We start from the raw sequence: 21,340 nt of genomic DNA on the forward strand, positions 1-21,340 counted from the left end.
AATGTATTTATCGGCTATTTATGAAGTTACTGTCACTGTGTTGTGAAATCAAGCCCCATAGTTAGCAGCAAAATAAACCTATTTTTCAGAATAAAAATATAGAGACTTCTAACGAAATTAAAAATACTTGTTAGATGTTCAAACATCTTTTGATAAAAGTTAAAATAGTTAAAGTCAACTAATTATGGTTGATTAGGATGTATAGTGCTAAGGTTGTAAAATAGTCCACGCTATATTTTATGTTGAAATTTAAAACAGGATGTTAATAAGATATACCGTGCCACTACATGGGTTTCTCACTGATGACTGCTTGACATTTGGTTGGGTAATGTCACTGCTCTATTTGACGACACATGTCTTAAACGTGGCTAACTAGTTAAAATGGCTTCACACTGAGACATTTCAAAGCAAAACATCCCTGCAACACCGTGACGACATTATAACTAAGAGTATGCCTCGCCAGACAAACACATTGAATAGTTTACTTGTAATCACGTGTTGTAAAAAAAGGTTAGCTTTTCCGAGCTGCGGCTAACGTTAGTAAACATGAGCACCGGACCAGATCACAGTAACATCGACGTTCGTGATGGCAAACCGGGGTCTGCAATTTCAATTGTTGGCCATGTTCGGCAAGTTTTAAAACATGTCAAAGTTGAAAACTTGGTGGCGGGACTAAGTGGAGGAGTTGTGTCAACGCTGGTTCTTCATCCTCTTGATCTGGTCAAAATCAGGTTTGCAGGTAAGTCGTACTCATTTAGACTACATCGACACGCCCTAACTCTTGGATTGACCAATATTGATCTTATTGTATGTATTTTAATCGGTGTTAAGAATGCACTCTTTTACTATAGTAAAGTAACGCGAATGACCATTGTGGGCACAACGTTTCTGCAATAATATTCTATTTTAATAGATTCTACAGCAATTTCAACTCGTTAAGAGTCTTAAGACTAACCAGTCTGCTACTAATATGTTGTTACATTTTTAGGTGCATTCCAGACAGATGTGAATTTTATTGGGATCACGTGTATTATTTAGCGCTTCCTAGAGAATACAAACATCAACTTTGATTTAAAGGTGGGGTGCGTGTTTGAGGTGTCCTTGAAAAAAGTTCACAGTTAAATTATTCTTTTTATCAAAGTTGGTGTCCGCAACTTGAAATGTCGATACTCTTTGCCGCCATCTCCTGGCTTGAAGTCACAATCACAGCTTCAGTCAGTTCATTCTTCAAGTACAAATAAGCACTTCTCTAAAAAAAAAAAACGTTTGGGGGGCTTCCATTGGTGTTTGGACTATATTTAAAACAGGCCTTTTCTTACTTTTACCATTTTCAGGCTCTTTGACCCCCCCCCCCCAAAAAAAAAAAAAAAAAACGGGAATGACCATGAAATCACTCTCCACGCGCCCGCCCCTCCCTCTTTTCCTGCTTCCTGATGTGTTGAGAGTCCCAAAACAGCAGTGCTGAAAGTTAAACAGATAGGCGTGGTGGAAAAAAAAATATAAAGGCTCTTTAAACTCAGCTGGGCAATGTTAACACCACCTAGAGAAAATATTCGACTTTCAACTTTTTTTAAAGACACCTCAAATGACACCCTCCTTTTTAACTATGTGGGGGGAGTGCCGTAGACTCACATAATTCTCGTCCCCACGTGTTTTTTTTCCTATTCGTCAGTGGAGCATGAAAATGGTGAAAGTAAGAAGAGGCTTGCTTTAAGTACAGTCCAAATGATAACCTAAACCCCTAGCGAGTTGAAAAAGAAGCGTTAATTTGTCAGCTTCTCAAAAATGCATGTGTAGGTGCATCGTGAATGAGCTGATAGAGGCTGCAATGATGACACAAGCCAGGAGATAGCAGCAGTGAGTAAAATAGTTCCAAATCCTGTAGAGCTCCTTTGAATAATATGCAGAAATACTTTAACTATCACATAAATGCACATGTTTTAAAATATTTGGTGTTTTCTGCAAAAAAACAGCATTTTTATAAAATTATAGTTTTTACAGCCATTTAAACTTAAGATTATCCAGTCTGCTACGTTTTTTTTTTTTACCCTTTAAGGTGAATAGTTAACAAATGTTCACGGTAAACATTTATGGCTCTGACAAACTTACTGTTAGTCAGGGCTGCTTGATTAACTGTAATGTAATTGACCTTGGGGCCGCACGGCAGCATAGTGGTTAGCGCGTGTGCGGCACAGTTCTGAGATCGTGAGATCAAACCTCCTGAGTGGGGTTTGCATGTTCTCTCTGTGCTTGCGTGGGTTTCCTCCGGGCACTCCGGTTTCCTCCCACATTCCAAAAACATGCATTTCAGATTAATTGGCCGGTTCAAATTGTCCCTAGGTGTGAATGTGCGAGTGAGTTGTCTGTCCCTGTGTGCCCTGCGACTGGCTGGCAACCAGTTCAGGGTGTCCCCTGCCCACTGCCCGGGATGGGCTCCAGTACCCCCGCAGACCTACTGAGGATAAGCAGTGCAGATAATGGATGGATGGATAATTGACATTGCCATGTCATGTAGTGCGATTGTGTAATCGCATAACACTGTGTTTTTTTAAAGGATTTACAGACAGCAAACCCTAACAAAGCTCCCTGGAAGAGGGCACTGTTAACTTAAATTCCACCTCTTAATAATCCCATAAAGTTCACCTAAAATCTTAATCCAAGACGTACCAAAAGTAAGTTGAATGCAGTCATTGAACTGTTTGGAAAATGTGGACGGTTTTGTTCTCTTTGATAGGTTACACTCTGAAGTTTTGTCCAATACTGAAATAATCACTGCAAGTGCAACTAACATGAGCAATCTAAGTTGGAACACACAGAAGTAGTAGGCTTTTATTCTCGCCAGAATTTTTTTTTTACAATCACATGCAAGATGAGTGTAGAATGGGCATTTTAGCTGGAAAACAGCTTGGGCAGATGCATGAAGCCATACCTGGCCCCAGTTCAAATTTGATCACGATTTGAAAAAACTAAACATTAGTACTTTGCACATTTTTCTAAGGGTGTGTCTAGGCATTTCCAAAAGTGGCCACTTAGAGACTCAAAAAAAACAGTGACTGGTGACCTCATACAGACACGTCTTTGCTTCTTGACAGTCTGACAGCTCGCAGGCAGGTAAAAGCATCCCACTAGTATTAACCCCCTGATGCATACGTGCAATCAAAAATGACACAATGGGTGGTTATTCTTCAAAATGTTTGAAAATTAAAAAAATATATAATACTCTCATATTCCAAGTATTCCTCCTAAAACTTGTGTATGCCATGATGCCATGGCTATTTTTATTTGTATCCCCACTAATTATCGACTTCACTCAAGGAAGAGTGTATGAACTGGTAGGTCATGCATCCGAGGGTTAAATACTCACACAAAAAAAAACTAGCACAAAAAATGCTCTTTCCTTTTAAAATCGCATCGAAATTGTAATAGTGGTCTGAAAAAAAAACGCAACTATTTTTTTTTTATTTTTTTTTTACCAAAATCGTGCAGTCCTACTGTGAATGTTATATTTTGTATCTTATACCCTTGTGTTTGAAGAAAGGTTGCTCAAAAGTTTCTACATTTAAAACATGACACATTTTGCTACTCACCTCTAAGTTATAATATTTCTGCACATATTGTGGGCAGATCTCATATTTGTGTGCTATGTACAGAACCGCCTCAGAAAGTTAGAATATTGTGATCAAGTTCTTTATTTTCAGCAATGCAACTAAAAAAACAAAATGACTATACCCCTTGGATTGATACAAATCAACTGAAATATTACAAGTCTTTTATTGTTTTGGTGTTGCTGATTATGGCGTGAAGTAAAAAATCCCATCTAAAAATATTCCAATATCACAATAATAAAAGGCTTGCCATATTTCAGTTGGTTTTTAATGAATCCTGAATGCACATGTTTTTTTAGATTGCATTACAGAAAATAAATAGCTTTATCACAGAATTCGAAACTTTCTGAGACCATTGTGTAGATGGCTACTTTAGCCCGTTTCTACGACATGCTATATTAGGATTATATATATATTATAAAGGATAAATGTTATGATTAGAAATAATGTATACAATTGTCACTAATACACTGTTTTACTTCATTAGTAATGCATCGTTGGTCTACTAATTACCTACGTTTCAAAGTTGTTATGTGTGCTGAATTTCGACATCACAATGGAATAAACATAGCAGAAGGGGGAAATGTTGTTTAAATGTTATCTATTCGCCTTTTTTAGAAGCTCTTAGCTGTTTTTTTTTTTCAAATAAAAAAAAATCCCAATTACTGGTCTAATCAATATTGACTTGATTTATTTTAAATGTATACTCTTATTATAGCAAAGGTGTCATGTGGAGAGGAAACATATTTTTATGAAGTCATTGTACAACTGACCGTGTCAGTGTCATTCTACTAGTGTTCTGAATTTAATATTAGTGATGGCAAAGACTGCATGAGCTCAGGGACCTGAAGCTACAACTGTCAGAAATATTGTTTAAATGTACACACTCCACGTAATTTAAGTAAATACTAGGGAACATACACATTTCCCACTGTTTTATCATTATTGTATTATTCAGATTTTAATATTGGACACCTGCAAAGTAGAATGCATAGGATGCTGGGTCTTTATTTTGATCATTGTTGTGCACTGTTGTTCGTCGTTTTGACTATCATAAACTGTTTACATCATTGTCAGGAGATTTTTGCAAGTTGAAAATCTAGCTATGTCTTATTTCTTTATTTTGAGTGATGATTAAATTATAAACGTATTAGTGTTGAAGGTCAAATTCTGTGATCAGCGTAATACAAAGTAGCAATTCAACATGTAGTCTTTTCATGATCTGCAATAACTTAACATGCTTATTGTCTTTTTGCTGCAGTGAGTGATGGTTTGGAAATGAGGCCCAAGTATAATGGCATACTGCATTGCATGAAGAGTGTTTGGCACCAGGAGGGATTGAGGGGACTTTATCAAGGAGTAACCCCCAATGTGTGGGGTGCTGGAGCCTCTTGGGGTCTCTACTTCTTCTTGTAAGTATGGAGTTGTTGTTTTTCTTGTGTGTTTATTTTGTACAAATACACACTGCTTCATCCACAGCTACAATGCAATCAAAGCGTACGTAAAGGAAGGCCGCCAGACTGAATTGAGTGCTACGGAACACCTAGTGTCTGCAGCCCAAGCAGGTAAGTTTAAGCCGTCTTGGCACGTGTCACTTCAGTTCTCAATGTTCAAATTACCATATTATCCAGGCTATAGGCGCACCCAATAACTCCGAATAGGTCAGAAATTAAGTTGTGCGCCTCATGATTTTCTGAACTTTATGTACGGGAAAAATTAGAAATGCCACCCGTTGTATTATCATGTTCGCGCAATTATTGATTGGTCGACATTTATCGTGAACTACAATTGCATGACATTCATGGCAACAGGGATCAAACCGGATAGCAGTGATAAGAACGCCGAATCCTAAACACCAGGCCATTAGGAACATATATTACGTAGGAAAAGGTAATAGGTCTTATCTCATTATCACAATATTTTTAGTCACAGTCCGAGATACAAATGTTAGTGAAATGAAGAAACAGAAAGTGATTAAAAATCAGTGTACAATTTTGTTTTACTTTTCCCTAGCTCAAACTAAGTAATGTAAGTGATGAAAGTTGTTCAATACATGCGGCCATGCATTTATTAATATCTTTCAAGGTGACACAATTACTTCCCACAATTCCTTTCATTCAGTTCAGAATCTCGTGCGGTTTGTCAAGACTTCATGAAGTCAGCGATTCACTACTTTAATGCAGTGGTCCCCAACGTTTTCTGTACCAAAGACCGGTTTAATGTTATGACAATACAGCGTTTCCCACAAAATTTTACAAAAACGTCTCAAATATGGGGAAAACTTATATGTTGACCGGTACGTTATTGTAACACATAATCTATTAGTGACGGGAATTCCGGTTCTTTTGAGAGAACTGGCTCTTTCAGCTCAGCTCCCAAACGGCTCTTCAAAAGTTTTGTTGCCTTAACCGATATACTACCAATAATAATGTTATCCATGAAATAGATGAATAAAAAAGGTATTATGTAGTATATTATGTTAGCCTTTATTTTTTTCATTCCATACTGAACTGAACTAATTTAATCATTTTTATATTAAGCAACTTTAAAGTCAAGCAACACAGAATCCTGGTAAAACAAACTACACAACAAATAAAAATTGAAAACATTAACTCTTCATTGCCTGAAACATTTTTAGAGACAAGAAATTGTAATTATTTACAATTCAACTTCTGTCTAATGTTGACTGAACCAATACAGAACCACTGAAAAACATGCAAAGATATAAATAAAAATATAATTGGTCCCTACTGAATATTGGCATTTAGGAACACAAAGTGCTAACTTTGAGGGACTGATGAAGATTCTTCTGTCGGGGATACACAATACACAAAGTTTTGGAACCAATAATAAAATTAAAATGAGTCCAAATAAGGATCATTTTCTTGCTTAGGCTCATTTTTGAAAATGTATTTTCCTTCTTTTTGTCATCGGTATTGCAATCTTTCTCTAGCCTCGTTCCTCTGTTTAATGTGCTCCTGCAGCGCACCAACCGAACCCCTCCCTCTCCTCTCAGCGGACAAAAATGCACTTATTAACCAAGTCATGTTATGTCATGTTTATTTGTATAGCCCTTAATCACAAGAAAAGGGCTGTACAGACTACTATTACACCATCCCCTGATCCAAAACCTTCTTGAGGGCAAGGAAAAACTCAAAAAAATTAGAACCTTGAAAAGGGGCTGCACATTATGATTAGATTGCTGTGAAAACCAATCAGCCAATTGACAAAAAGCGGGTGGGAGGACAAACAAAGGAGGTTACCACGGTTTTGCGATCTTTTTTTTAAATGAGATGGGGGAGGGATTTTGTAAGGTTTATTGTTCTATATTCGTTATCAATTATCCATTATCCGTTATCTGTCAAATCATAATACGCTACAAAGCCAAGGGGCCGAGACACTTGCTCTCAGCCAAGAGGCTGAGTCAAGGTCCTAGCCACAGAGCCAAGCAGCGATCAGTGCGAATGCACCGTTCCCGGAGGTACTGCAATACCGGGCCGATGCGTGGAGTGGACAGAGCAAGCTCTTATTCCATCTCCCGATTGCAAAAATCAAACCTACAACATTGCTGTATTTTGGGGTCAAATCATAACTGTATTTTGGGGTCAGTTCCACAATTGTGACTTCATAGATAGTACACAAATCCAGACCCACAGTTGTCATAACTTCATAGATTGTGCAGTTTATTTATATTTTTAAAATCTATTTTTTAATTATACAAGTCAATGAGACACTGTGACAGGACCAATTAGACCCTTAATAGACCTTTAATTGTGTGGGAAACACTCCAATATTCTTGTGGACCATCCCAATAACATTAACAACATGAAACTGTGATTAAAAAGTAATGAGATGACGAGATAAAATCTAATGCCTTTTAAAGTGTCATCCATATCCCTAGTAGTCTACAGTGGATAGGATCTGGTGCCCTGCAGGGTTCGATTCCTGTTGCATCCAATTTTTGCAATTGTGATCAGCGATATATTTTAACAGCTCAATCAATGCACAAATATGGTACTTATTTAATTTAAAGTGCAACCCTAACCCTTAATGTAATTTTAATTGTATGCGCCTTATCGTTAGGTGCGCCTTATATATGGAAAATAATAACAAAAGACAATTTTTGGGGGATGTGCCTTTTAATCCAGTGTGACTTGTAAAGTATTGGAAAGGATGGTACTCTGGACTCCCGAAAAGTGATTGAGGTCAATTTGAACTGTAGCAAACATTTCATCTTCTCTTTACAGGAGTTCTAACGCTTACTATTACAAACCCCATCTGGGTGACCAAGACCAGGCTGGTATTGCAGTACAGTTCAGACCCAAAGAGTAAACCATACAAGGGGATGCTGGATGCTTTGTTAAAGATCTACCGCACGGAGGGCGTGCCGGGTCTCTATAAGGTCAGTCAGCGCAAGGCATTGTTTTGCAGTCCTACCGATGTGTTTAAACTGACACAGCGAATTCCCACCGGGCTTGGAACCTCTGGGGCTTTGGACTATCCACAAAGCCAATTTATGTTTGAGGGGAGGAAATTATTTCCAAGATGAAGCTAAGCAGCTTTGTGACAAATACTAATCAAATGCAGCAACGGTGGTCAACTATGCGTGGACATCGTTGTTAATAAACAACTTTCTTGCAGTGATCCAAATATATCTTGGCCCACTCCTAGTGAGCAAACCTCCCAAGTTCTGTGTTTTGGCTTGTGTGCTGAAACTACTTTTAAGTCCCAACAGAGATTCTCAATGGGTATAAAGTCCAAAGATAAGTGGCAGGTTCAAAGTATTGATACATAGATATTAATCGATATGAATAACAAATGTACTGTATTAATATTCTACTTGGAATCTTGCCACATCAGCTATTGGCCACTGTCATGTTAGTGACACGAATGAAAACAAAGCCACAAGTCTTGTGTTTTTTGTTTTTGCGAAATGAATAGAATGGGATTGTCTTCATTTGTAATAATAACAATGTAGTAAACATTGTTTGAAATTAGAAATGTAGGCAATCTGGATAAAAATCATATAAAGATTGTCAGGATGAATGGGGAAAAATCTAAAAGGTATTGCTTGGAGACTGGCCTAAGTTGTAATAATACTACAATGAAAAGTATTGCAAGAACCCTCCATCCATCCATACATTATCTGCACCGCTTATCATTCCTAAGACTTAAAAAGTGGTCGGCGGCGCCCTCTGTTGGCTGCGGCTGCATCGGCTCGCTACAACGGGTCAGGTGCAATCGACATTTCGTTCTGTGTACATTGTTACACAGAATGACAATACAAGGAAATTATTATTATTATTATTATTATTATTATCCTCAGTAGGGTCGCGGGGGTGCTGGAGCCCATCCCAGCTATCTTTGGGCAGTGGGCAGGGGACACCCTGAACTGTTTGCCAGCCAGTCGCAGGGCACACAGAGACGACAACTGACTCGCTCATTCACACCTAGGGACAATTTGGACTGGCCAATCAACCTGACATGCATGTTTTTGGAATGTGGGAGGAAACTGGAGTCCCGAAGTAAACCCACGCAAGCACGGGAAGAACATGAAAACTCCACACAGGCGGTTCGATCTCATGACCTCAGAACTGTGCCGCTCACGCGCTAATCACTGCGCCGCCGTGCTGCCGTATTGCAAGAACATTTAGCAGCAATAATAAATCCCAAATAAGTTGAGAAATAAGATTGAATACCCATTTTTCTATAAATAGGCAAGATATGAAGATTTTTTTCAGCGTTTTGTGAAAGGGACAATTGGCCGCTACCAAAGAGCAACGGGTCAAAGAGGTGGCAGCGGCAGTGAGAAGAACCATTTATGATTTTGACGGCTGTCGCAAGCTGGCTATGTCCTCCAAGAGCAACCAATGACTTTCTGGGCTATGTTGATTACTCTTTGTACGTTTTTGCTGTCCGCTCCGTATTCAGGTGTGTATTGTATTGCCAGATTCACAAAGATACCCACCTTACATCACAGTAGGCAGGGTTTTCTTTTTTCTTTGTCATTGTAGTTTCTCCTCCGTAAGAGCCATTGCCCCAAAATGTTTCTTATATATATTTTTTTAATCTCAATTGAGTTTTTTATTTTGACATAGCATCATTTGATTTGATTATAAACAAGATGAAAAGTGAATGAAACACGTATCTACTGGGTTTACTAATTTCCCAACTATGTACATTTGATCTGTATTTTCCATAATAGCCGCTAGAGGGCACTAGTATTACATATTTTTCGTGATACATTTACCCACTAATAATCTCCATATGTTGTGTATCTCGAAATGTGTGCAAAAATGTTGACTGGTCACATTAGCAGACAGAAGAGACATTGTATGGTAATCTCAATGTTTGTAAATCAATACTTTAATACACAGGTCAACAATACATCTGGTGGACATTCTTTGCTTTTATAACATTTAGACAACAATATTATCTAATATATATGTTCTGCCTAATTGTATAAGGCACCAAATGCTAGTTGCTAGGGTGTTTGCCATGGGTCACCTATTACCTAATGTCTATATGTATGTCATATTAAGTTGTGTTTGAATATAAAGTGTACAGATTAGCAAACACTGTAAATAAGGAGAGAATAACATAAATGGATTTTCAACTTTCTAAGGTAACAGGTAAGAGACTAACAACTAAAACAAATAAAAACACTGCGCAAATTTGGTCAAAATAGCAAACTGTCATCAGATGCAATCTCCTTTGTAGGAACAATATTAAAAACAAAATAAAAATCAATTGATCCATTGCAAGATCCAATTTCATAAAGCACTTTTAATCGAAATAACTTCCAACATGAATGATACAAATCTAATAGATACCGGTACTCAAATGTTGGATACGCCATTGGTCATAGCTATGGTTTGGCAGTAACAAAATATTGCATGTTTTTTTTCTTAAAGGGTTATATTCCTGGTCTCTTCGGAACATCTCACGGTGCCCTGCAGTTTATGGCCTATGAAGAGCTCAAGAGAGACTACAATAAATACAAGAAAGTTGCTTCAGACACAAAACTGGTGAGTCATTCAACTCTTCGAGCACAGACAGTCTCCGCTGAGTTTAATAGCACTCAAAATAAATCTTGGACCTAACGTAGTTGATGTTTTTACCGTGTTGTATGACTCACTGCTGTAGATGTTACCTTGTCTGCTTCATCGATGACTGCCTTATTTCAACAGAATGCACTGGAATACATCACCATGGCGGCTCTGTCCAAAATATTTGCAGTGGCGACGACGTATCCGTATCAGTTGGTAAGAGCGCGATTGCAAGACCAGCACAATCGATATGACGGCGTTGTCGATGTCATCAGGCGGACGTGGAGGTACGATGAAGCTGTATGATGGGGATAAGTGACCTTGTGCTTTGTACTACAAAAAAAAAAATCAATTGTGTGACAAACACTGCTTTCTCTGCAGGAATGAAGGCGCCACTGGGTTCTACAAAGGCATCGTGCCCAACCTGATTCGTGTCACTCCAGCATGCTGCATTACGTTTGTAGTTTATGAAAATGTCTCCCGCTTCCTCCTCAATCCAAGTTAGCGACATTGATTTGTGAGAAGGAAAAGAAAAGGACGCATTATATTGAAAAGTCATGCAGAGCAAGACTGAATGACTGGCCAGTCTGCATTATGAACCTCAAGACATTGAGCCCTTCGAGGATCACACTCCTCTCATTCTCCAGTTAACTGATGTGTGGCCAACAAAGCCATGTCGTTCAAGGATTTTCATGAATTAAAAATGTCTCAGCTGAGTTTGTGATTTGTATATTTTGTTATAGAGTCCCCTCGAGCGGTAAACCGTCTATTCCTTCGAGTGTTCCGCTTGAGCGGTGGCAAATCCGAAACTTCTGACACCAATGTAATCACTCAGTCGCTGATTAAGTTTCGTCGCCAAATTAATAACAAAATAACAGGAGGTATAAACTTTCACACAAGAGCTACTGTTGTTCAAACTCACGCCGTTCACATGCACACACAGATTGACTTCAAAGCATACAACTTTAAAGCACAAAGCTCTGCCTCTGTCGCCTCCCCCATTAGCGTCTTTTCTTAAATGGACCATGCGTTAACACAAACGACTGCAACATAAGTAAAATTACAGTATGATTACGAGTGTGTATGGTCGGTCGTCTGTGCCATGTGATTGGCTGGCAACCAGTCTAGTGATTAGCATTTGAATGAAATTTGGATAGTGACGTATTTAAATCATTCAGATGCACATAAAAGGAGCATGATCCAAACCAAGTAACCCAACATACGAGGGTGTGTCAGTAAAAATATGTCCTGTCTATACCTATTAAAGGCACCTCAGCCTTTGGTCACCAGATGGGAGGGCGTTGTTTGGAGTGCTAAAATGTGCTTTACTGGAGCAAAACACCCCCTAGACTGAGTTCTTGGTGATTAATAGGCTTTTTTATGTAAATGTAAATGGTCTGCATTTATATAGCGACTTTCAAGTCAAGGAAGACCTCCCAAAGCGCTTTACAATGTGCTTCACACTTTTCCCTTTTACACACTAACTGATAGGACCATGTGTGTTGTCTAACAGCTCCTAGTGGTAAAACACTTAAGAAATATATTAATCGCAAGAATACCGAAAATATCAAACTTGCTTTTTAGAAATAGTCGTGGTTCAGAAATGTACATCTATTTTACATAAGACGAGGGTTCTCACATATTTGTCATCTTACTGGTAAGGGTGTTCCAAAAGGACAAAAATTCTTGTTGAAGACAGGGCAAATGAGAAAAATTGTGCAGTTTAGTCACTTTGGGCTTCTCCTTATGGTTTTATTATTCTTAAAGCTTAGTAGTACTTGTCTTGGGTTGCATTACACAGTACAGCATCATGTATTGCTCAAATAATACACCCTTAAACATGATGAAAAGCTCCAACAAGTTGACTCAGCTGATTATGTGTCCTTTAAGTAAATGATGAATATTTAATAGCAGGAATGGTCACTTTTGAAACATTGTTTTATTAAAATGCATATAAAATCACTACATGTTTACATGGTAGCAATTACTGCCAACAGCACCATTGAGTGTAAAAATAAAAAAACAGTAAAGTAAATGTTTTTTTTTTTCTTCTTTTGGCTTTCTCTGACTGAATTGTCTCAACAACTAAAAGTTACAATCATTGTTGTTGCAAAATCTCCGCGAATTGTAACTCCTCATTTCAGAAAACAAGATAACACAGTACTTGAATCTTGCCAGAGTGGACCTTGAATGAATGAATGAATGAATGAAAACTTTATTTCGAACATAAAAATAAAAACAGGACAAAAACAATACCTTAACCCTCTTATGTAAGCGGTTTTATTTGGGAAGCTCTTCGACAATGATCCTGGACACAGAATTCCAGCCTGTAGATGCATCACCACGGGGATAGTCAGCACAAGTCCCCACCCAGACAGCTACGTCCACCAAACCTGCTTTGACCCCCTCACAAAGTCCTTCGACTGACACAGGAAAAAGAACAGAGGCAAGACAGGAAACATTAATTGCAGAGAACACCCAAAATGCGTGGTCACAAAACTAGCTTATTATGAAGTGACCTTTCCAAATATGTTCTTTACAAGCGCCACAGAACTGGACTGCACTGCGTATAATTTGTTTTCCTGAACTAATTTGACCAATGTGACTCAGCGGCAAGTCGTTGGGGTTCCAACCAGAGGAGTGTGCAGCTTTTCATAGATTTAGGAAATGTTGGGATTTTGGAATATCGATACTGAATTTATGACAAGATGTTGATACTTATTAAATGTGTAACAATAACATTGGTATTGTGGTATTAAAACTGTCACAACATCATAATGTCATAATGTTAAAAGTAGCATATAAAATGCCTTATTCTTACCTTATGTAATTCCAGTACTTTCATGACATGAGGTAATTGGTTACATTTTATTTTGGCACGTTTTAGCCACATTCGCTTAAGACCTATGTTAATCACCAACTGATGAGGGACACCCTATACCCTATAAAAGGTTACCTGGTATTTTTACATGGAGGCTTAAAAGGTGCACTTATTCTCATTGCACTATTGTTCTTCATTGCATTTATTATTAGAACTTGGGCCAGTATTTCTAAGCACTTTGTCATAATTAACATTGTTTTCTGCAAATTCATCCTGTTTTTCTTTATTATTTTTCTTTTCAAAGTTTTTGAATGCTGCACAAGGTTGACATTAATGACAATAAATACAATTCTAATTCCAAAGTAAAACTGAAGGTTGTACTTGAACCGTTTGGACTGTAGGGATTTTTCTAGCTTTAGTTTTGAAAATCCTTAGGATTGAATGGAATTATTCTTTACTGCACAAATTTGGCTCTAGGTGTTCCACCATCAATCTTTTCGTTTTCTTTGAAGGCTGCCACAATTTCCTACACTGATTAAAAAAAAAAAAGAAGAATACGCAATTACTTTGAATTCTGATATGAATTACTAATCCGGAGGAAATGGAATCAATGAACCAGGCCGTTTGAAATAGAACACACAATTTATTAATAGGGCAGCACGGCGGGGCAGTGGTTAGCGCGTATATTCTCTCCTTCTATTTTCCCTCTTTCCATTAATCTGCCTGGAAAATTTATTAGCAGAATTGTGGGAATGAATAACACAACTAGATAACAGCCTTCCTGGGCTCCACCTCAAATTTGACAACAATTTCCCCCCCCAAAATGAGCATTTTACACAAGTTTTTCTAAAGAAGAGCGGTCCAGGCAAACCAAAAGTATACCATTTGGGTGACCTTTTGGAAAAGGACTGCTATTCTGCAATGCTTCAACATAGAAAAATGATCGTGGGCTCTAATGAAATATTTGTATATTAGCCATTGTTTGACTTGAATGCTCGCCGTGCCTGCAAATAGGATTTTATCTTATCATGTTTGGTATCATTCGATTCTACAGAAAACAGCGTTCTAACCATAAACCACATTAGGGAATGCTTTGAAGTTGTTCTGTACATATTGAATTTCCCTCTGCTATGAGTCTACTGGCCCAAGGTTGAGCCAAAGAAATGGGAACAGTTATTCTATTATCAACTGTCATGATTTACAACACATGTATTATTTATACCATTTTATTACCAAATGCATGTACTATTGACACATTTTGTCACCCAAACTATTACTTCTATGTCTGAAAACCACCTCAGCTAGTAATGGGAAATAAGACATTGAAAAGTGCTGACTGACAAGATTATTCTGTTTTTAATATTGGACGCCTGCAAAGAAGATTGGATGGCATGTCTGCAACTACATTTTTGAGGGAGTGGTACAAAACATTATATAGTTCAGTAAATATAACGCCTGTACTCATGAATATACTGTGAAATGGGGGACCGCAGAGAAGCTAAGCAGTACAAGGTAATGAATGTATAAATTTGCCACATTGTTCGGAATACAGTACTGTGTAAATACTGAATAGATCCATTCTACAAGTATAGCTAATCCCCACCCTATATGTGCTGTATTAGTTAAAGCAGCATTATTTGATTTGTCATCTAGTCCGGGATCACAAAACATTTTGAAGCTATTTTTAGGAAACAGTCCGCCGGCTACTTAAGTTTTTTTGGGAGGCGACCACAAGCACCAAGTCGGTGACCCCTGTTCTAGACCAGGAAGGAGTTTATTACAGGTTGAGTTAACTGGGGCAAAGTACACCCTGGTGTCAACAAATTGAGCTATTCCTAATTTAGTAAAGTACTTGTCCCAAAAATCATACCTGATGACGTTCTATGAATGTTGATGGTGGAGTTGAGCTCTGGACTGCCTTGGTCAAGGTATATAATGGACTCTATTGGGAGCGGTGCTGTGCACTCTGCTCCATTGAAGGTGAAGTACCATCTTTGGCAACAAGCGTTCTTGCACTTGAGTCTTAGGGAGCCGCTGAAGAGGACTCTGAGGGCACTATCAGTGCGGAGCTTGGTGAATGTGCAGTCCTGCAAGACAAAGCAGAAATGCGTCATCACATTCTCTTCTTCTTTTCTGCCCCCACGCAAATTGTACCCACGGCTATTTTTCCGAGGTCGATGCCGTAGTTCAAGGAATTCCAGGCACACTGCTTGTAGTTGGGCCTCCAGGGCTCCTCGAAGATCTCGTTGACACACTCGCCCTTGTCCCCTTTGAGTCCATCTCGTCCGGGGATGCCTGGTGTTCCTGGGATGCCGTTGGCCCCTGGGTTACCGTCCCTGCCGGGAGTTCCAGCCGGACCCTGGATACAGCTGCTATACTACACAAAAACAAGTCAGGTGTTACTCTATCATCATGTGTTGTTGATGTGATTTTTTTTTAATATCACTACATTTTTTTCTAAATGCATCTAGTGCAAAACAGCAAACATATAGTACTGTTAGGTTCCGGTGTGACCGTAGAAGTGGACCCCATAAAAGTAGGCACAAACATAACATTTTAGAAAATGATTTAATTACAGAAGGTTAGGTAGAAAAAAATGGCAAAATTTCCAAATTTTCAATGATCAAAGTGGTCAAATTTAAATCAAAGCAAGCTCTGCAAACTATGCCTGCTACAAAGTTTGAGAACAAGAACTGTCTCAAACCGACCAAAACTAGAACGCGAATGTATAGGTGCCGACCCCTGAACTCCCCCTACAACTGTATGTAGGCTGCGAAATTTGCATTTATTTTACATAAAATGAGCCGCACCTAAAGGCAGTTTAAATATTTGTCCATGTGAATGGTCACACATATAAATAAACAATGACAAAAAACGCCAAGGCGACAAGACCATGAATTACAGGATCAAACTAAAGCCTGGCATTTTGGCACTAAGCAAGAAAGATAATAATCCGACAAAACGGTAAGGGTTGTGACTGCTCTTACATACTCCCTTGATATCTTCGACACATTATCGCTTTTTACCCTTTCAACTCTTTGTGACATTGCCTCAATCACAGACATGACAAATATAAATTGAAGTAAAGTCTGTAAAAATATTAATATATATATATATATATATATATATATATATATATATATATATATATATATATATATATTTATCCCAATGAAGTACATCAATTCTTTTAACCAAAAGCTAAAAATGAAAACTATCGAAACAAACTACTTGTATGATTCGGTGTATAAGTACTGATGGTATTAAAATGCAAAAGGAAGCAAATATATGGAATGCTGTACTGTAAAAAATAATTATAAAAACAGGCTATTTTTCTGTTCTAAGCAAGATTCCGCTGCCATTATAACTAATACATAGAAAACACTCCTAAAAACAAACCAATTCAAAAGCTAGTTTCCCTTTGTTCTGAATATTACAGCAAGTCAATGGAAATACAAAGACAATCCTACAGTATATGCCATTTCACATTTTTGGGCAAATCAAGTCAAGTCATGTTTATTTGTATAGCCCTTAATCACAAAGAGTCTCAAAGGGCTGCACAGACCGCAGAACATTGCAAACCACAGACCTTTATTATACCATCCCCTGATCTAAAACCTACACGAGGGCAAGAAAAAACTCAAAAACCTCAACATAAGGAAAATGAAGAAACCTTGAGAAGGGACCTCACATGAGGGGATCCCCCTTCCAGGATGACCAGGCTGCAATGGATGTTGCAATAACAAATCATACAAAGATATTGTAACCATGAAATATAGGTAATTCATAAGGTATAGAACAGAGGTGTGTTTTAAGCCTAGATTTATACAGTTCCACTTAGGTCGCAGATCAAATCTCAGGAGGCAGAGCATTCCACTGCACCGGGGCCTGAAAGGAGAACGCTCTCTTTTAGCTTAACCCAAACATGTCTTTAAGAGAAATTAAGTAGAAAATGGCACGGAATGAAAAGAAAGAACTTTTACCTCCCATTCAACAATGGTATTAGTCCCCGGGGTGGATTTTAAAACTGTACTTGAAGAAGATGAGCATCTGGAAAAACGCCTTCATGTAAAGGGATTTGAGGTTTTTTAGTGTCTGCGGGGGAAACAGATGGCCAAGTGTCTGTTTTATTGTAACCATGGGAGGATTTGCTGGATTGATCTGCTAAAGTGACATCAGTTCTGAGGAAACCGGGAAGCCTGTGGTCAAAAAAAGCTGACATGTGCAGTATTTGTTGGAGCATTTGTTAAATCTAGACCCTATTTATTAGCTGAATAAATATTTCTGTGGTTGTTAAGGAAATTAAAGGGGCAGTCAACCCGAAGGAAATGATGAGGTTGTGCAGCCAATTACCTTAAAACGGTTCTGTGATTAAAATAGCTTTTATGGAAAAATAACTAAAGGAAGCATATCCGGCTGAATCAACTTTTTGGAACTTAACACCTTTTTAATTTGCCAATTCCCCCCTGTAAACACAGTCATCAAGATGTTTTGCTGTAGTCACCGTTCCGTGAGAATCCCAGCAACATATTGTGCTTCAATCTGTTTCTAGCTGGTTAAAAAGGCCGGGTGCATACTTTTGTATGTATAACTGTGGGGATTCTTAAATGTGAGTTCGTTTTATCTGCCTTGCTTGCAATATCGTGATAAAAGTCACGTTTTACAGGCAAACGTGTTTAGAATGTTATTTTACGTGTATATTCTGGAGCGCCATGTCAAACCCCTTTTTAAAAACTATGTTTCACTATTGTTTCCCATTGTTTTACATTGTTATCAATAAAAATAAAGACAATTCAATTCAACCCTCATTTGAAAAACTTAACTTGAACTATACGTAAAAAAATCTGAAACATAAATGAAGTTGAGACAGGATGTAAAATGAAGAAGAAATGGCAAAGCCAGCTGAGAGAGAGAGTGACGTGGAAGAAATGTTATATTATGTTAGCTTAAGATGTTATTAAAAGGTTCTGTTGGTATTATACAAAATCATGCATGGGCTTGCTTCCTCATATCTTTCAGATTTAATTTCCCTGCTCTGAAAATGCTGGTCCACTAGTGATCCCAAGCACCAAAAAGAGAACTGCAGGTTCAAGAGCGTTCTCCATTCAGGCCCTGGTGCTGTGGAATGCTCTTCCTCCTGAGATTTGATCTGCAACCTCAGTGGAACGGTTTAAATCTAGGCTTAAAATACACTTCTATTCTATAGTTTATGAACGACCTATAAATGTTGCATTATCTGGGTATTATTTGTTATTGCAACATCCACTGCAGCCTGGTCATCCTGGAAGGGGGATTACCACATGTGCGGTCCCTTCTCAAAGTTTCTTCATTTTCTTCATGTTGAGGTTTTTGAGTTTTTCCTTGCCCTCATGTAGGTTTTGGATAAGGGGATGGTGTAATACTAGTCTGTGATTTGCAATAATCTGTGTTCTGTGCAGCCCTTTGAGACTCCTTGTGATTAAGGGCTATACAAATAAACATGACTTGACTTAAATCCATACATTGGAATTGTTTTAGTCTAATTTTGTTTGTGACTATGGTGAATCAGATGGTGGGCTGAGAAATAATCTTTACATTTTTTATCTGACTTTTTATTGAGCAATACGTTGATTTATTTATCTTTTCTCATGTAAATATGTTGCGTGAGAGTGTTAAGGTGAATCTGAAATGAAAATATTTAACAATGACAATAAGATGTGATTCCTTTTCACATAATAGTCTGTTAAAAGGGTTTGGTTTTCTGAAAAAAAATATTCTGATAAGGGTTTAATCTGTCAAGGGGAATGGCCAGAAAAAGCTCTTTTTTCTGTCAGCCCCTTTTTCTTTCTTTTTCTTAATTGTTTCATACAGTGTTTTGATTCTGAAATCACTATCAACTTGTATTTTGATGAACAGATGGAAATCAATGCATTGTCATTCAACCAATCAATAAAACAAACATTCAAACGTTACACCTTTACATTTGTAAATAGGAAAGTTACGATTGTGTGTCTGGTCTATTGACGCACCACGAGCTTAGTGCCGAATGCTGGTGGCTGCTTTGCATGGAAGAGGTGGTTTTAGGTAGTAAGGCGTTTGTTCTACTTACCGGCAAGAATTGCCTTACTACGGGTTAAACTCGTTTCCATTATAATGCCTATTTTGATGAGAAAAAGTATGCTTGTTGCATTGAATGCAAGATATAATGGTTTTAATGCATATTGTTTGTGACTGAAAGTTTTAAATCACAGGATTTCTCATCCCAGTTCAGAACCAATTGTGGCTTACTCGTTGATTTGAACAGAACAGGCAAAGTGGCTCCCTGAAAAGGTTAAAAAGTTCATTGGTAAATTCAATATCCGCATATAAAACCAACATAGCTGCGTGTTGTTGGGTTGATTTCTCCTCACTAGTTGAATTCAGGTGTCATTTTCAGCGCAAACTAATGAATAGGCCCAGTGTCTATTTGGCTACACTGTCGACTCTATACTGGCTTCTAGCTGAAAGTTTGGTGTTGCATGAATCTTAGTGAATATCCTCAACACACAACCCGTTACTGTACATGACTCACAAAAGCTGCTTTTGGCCCAAAGTGGCAAGAAGTCAAAAGCCTTTCCCACTTCCAGCTTTTTGCATGGAAAAGAATGCTGAGTAAGAATGCAAAAAGGGGTTTGACGTTATTATGATTGAACAAAAGGAGTATCCTCCCTAATAGAGTTCAGTCCAGGTTTCCAATGCTACAAGATTATACTATAGAACTAATGCTGTTTTTTATGTCCTTTCACTGTGATGACAAAAGTGCAGCCCTAAAGTACCAAAAGAGAAAAATGGCTCTTGTAGGCAACTTCTAATGGTAATCTTATGGAGGTCTGGAAAGTCTTTGCTAAATAAACACTTTTGGCTTCCACTTGGATTCCCGAGAGGGGACACCGAACATGTGTGGGGATTTAATCCTGCCAGTCGCCACCCACTCAGCTCTTTAGAAATTCTGTTTATGTGAATATTTAGCCTGTTTGGATAAGGTCCATGTACAAATAAGTATAAGACAAATTGAAGTAACTCTTCTTAATAATACTTTATTGAAGGAAGTCTTCCTTTTTCCTGTCATTAAACAAAAGCTCAGATCAGATTACAGAAGTATCAAACGGTACTCTATTACTAAGAGTGCAGCACATCTTTCCAGAGGTTTTGCATTCAAACCACTGTAGGTTTACATATTTTTTTATCAATTAGAGTATTTTAACTCAAACTTTTATTGTCATGGCAGAGTGATCAGTGATGTAGCCAACTCATCTAATATCCAAATTTGAAAAAATCCCTACCCTTTTTCATGATGTTCATTTCCTCTTACCTTATCAGCATCAGGATCCTTTCGGTATCCTCTACTTCTCACCTTTTCCACGCCTTGCAGGGGCACAGTCAAGCAGACGAGCAGCAGCAGGACAAAGTGCAGAGAGAGAGAAGACATGGTTCGTACAACTGAGCGATCTCACTTGAAAATTCGAAAGAGACTGCTCGCCTCCGACCTTTCACTTTTGTCAATCCAGGGGGAGGGCAGAAGCAGCAGGACAGGGCTGGCTAGTGAAAACGCTCCAAAGCGAATAGCCCTGCAACATACACTGTGTTCATACATAATTAAGAACAGAGGTTCTTAATTACGGTAGGAGCTGTGTTGGGTACATTCCTAAAAACAGTAATTAGTTACAGTTGCTAGTTACTTCATTTAAAAAGTAATTTAGTTACCCCCAAGAATACTGACACCAAAAAGTAGCCTGTTAGTCAGAAAGTTACAAATTACTGTATATTCTCACATAGAAGCCGGCCCCCTGAAATGGTTTTAAAATACCTACATAATAACAACCTGTGAAGCCTTCATATTTTTTTGG

The 21,340-nt window shown here is 38.1% G+C and overlaps 2 protein-coding genes and 1 pseudogene across 3 annotated transcripts; 1 reads left to right on the forward strand and 2 right to left on the reverse strand.

The window, feature by feature from the left end:
- The first annotated feature begins 81 nt into the window (after nucleotides 1–81).
- On the forward strand, nucleotides 82–11,370 carry LOC148371801 (solute carrier family 25 member 32-like). The gene is made up of 7 exons (XM_088326431.1): nucleotides 82–739; nucleotides 4,867–5,017; nucleotides 5,085–5,170; nucleotides 7,853–8,007; nucleotides 10,520–10,633; nucleotides 10,796–10,941; nucleotides 11,036–11,370. The coding sequence occupies exons 1-7, from the start codon at nucleotides 547–549 to the stop codon at nucleotides 11,157–11,159; spliced, it is 969 nt and encodes a 322-aa protein (XP_088182557.1). The 5' UTR covers nucleotides 82–546; the 3' UTR covers nucleotides 11,160–11,370.
- LOC148371802 (U2 spliceosomal RNA) lies at nucleotides 7,065–7,187 on the reverse strand (annotated as a pseudogene).
- Nucleotides 11,371–12,574: 1,204 nt separating the features above from the next.
- LOC148371803 (collagen triple helix repeat-containing protein 1-like) lies at nucleotides 12,575–21,016 on the reverse strand. 2 transcript variants are annotated; one of them, XM_088326433.1, is made up of 5 exons: nucleotides 20,848–21,016; nucleotides 15,634–15,852; nucleotides 15,346–15,562; nucleotides 12,911–13,077; nucleotides 12,575–12,839 (listed from the first exon to the last, which is right to left on the reverse strand). In XM_088326433.1, exons 1-4 carry the CDS (start codon nucleotides 20,920–20,922, stop codon nucleotides 12,935–12,937), a joined length of 654 nt encoding a protein of 217 aa, XP_088182559.1. In that variant the 5' UTR covers nucleotides 20,923–21,016; the 3' UTR covers nucleotides 12,575–12,839; nucleotides 12,911–12,934. The 2 variants fall into 2 exon arrangements, with proteins under 2 accessions (XP_088182559.1, XP_088182558.1); XM_088326432.1 differs by having other exon boundaries at nucleotides 20,806–21,006.
- Between the last annotated feature and the right edge of the window lie 324 nt (nucleotides 21,017–21,340).

The sequence above is a fragment of the Urocampus carinirostris genome, chromosome 2 (assembly GCF_059441175.1).
Source record: "Urocampus carinirostris isolate Australia breed hairy pipefish chromosome 2, RoL_Ucar_1.0, whole genome shotgun sequence".
NCBI classification, from domain to species: Eukaryota; Metazoa; Chordata; class Actinopteri; order Syngnathiformes; family Syngnathidae; genus Urocampus; species Urocampus carinirostris.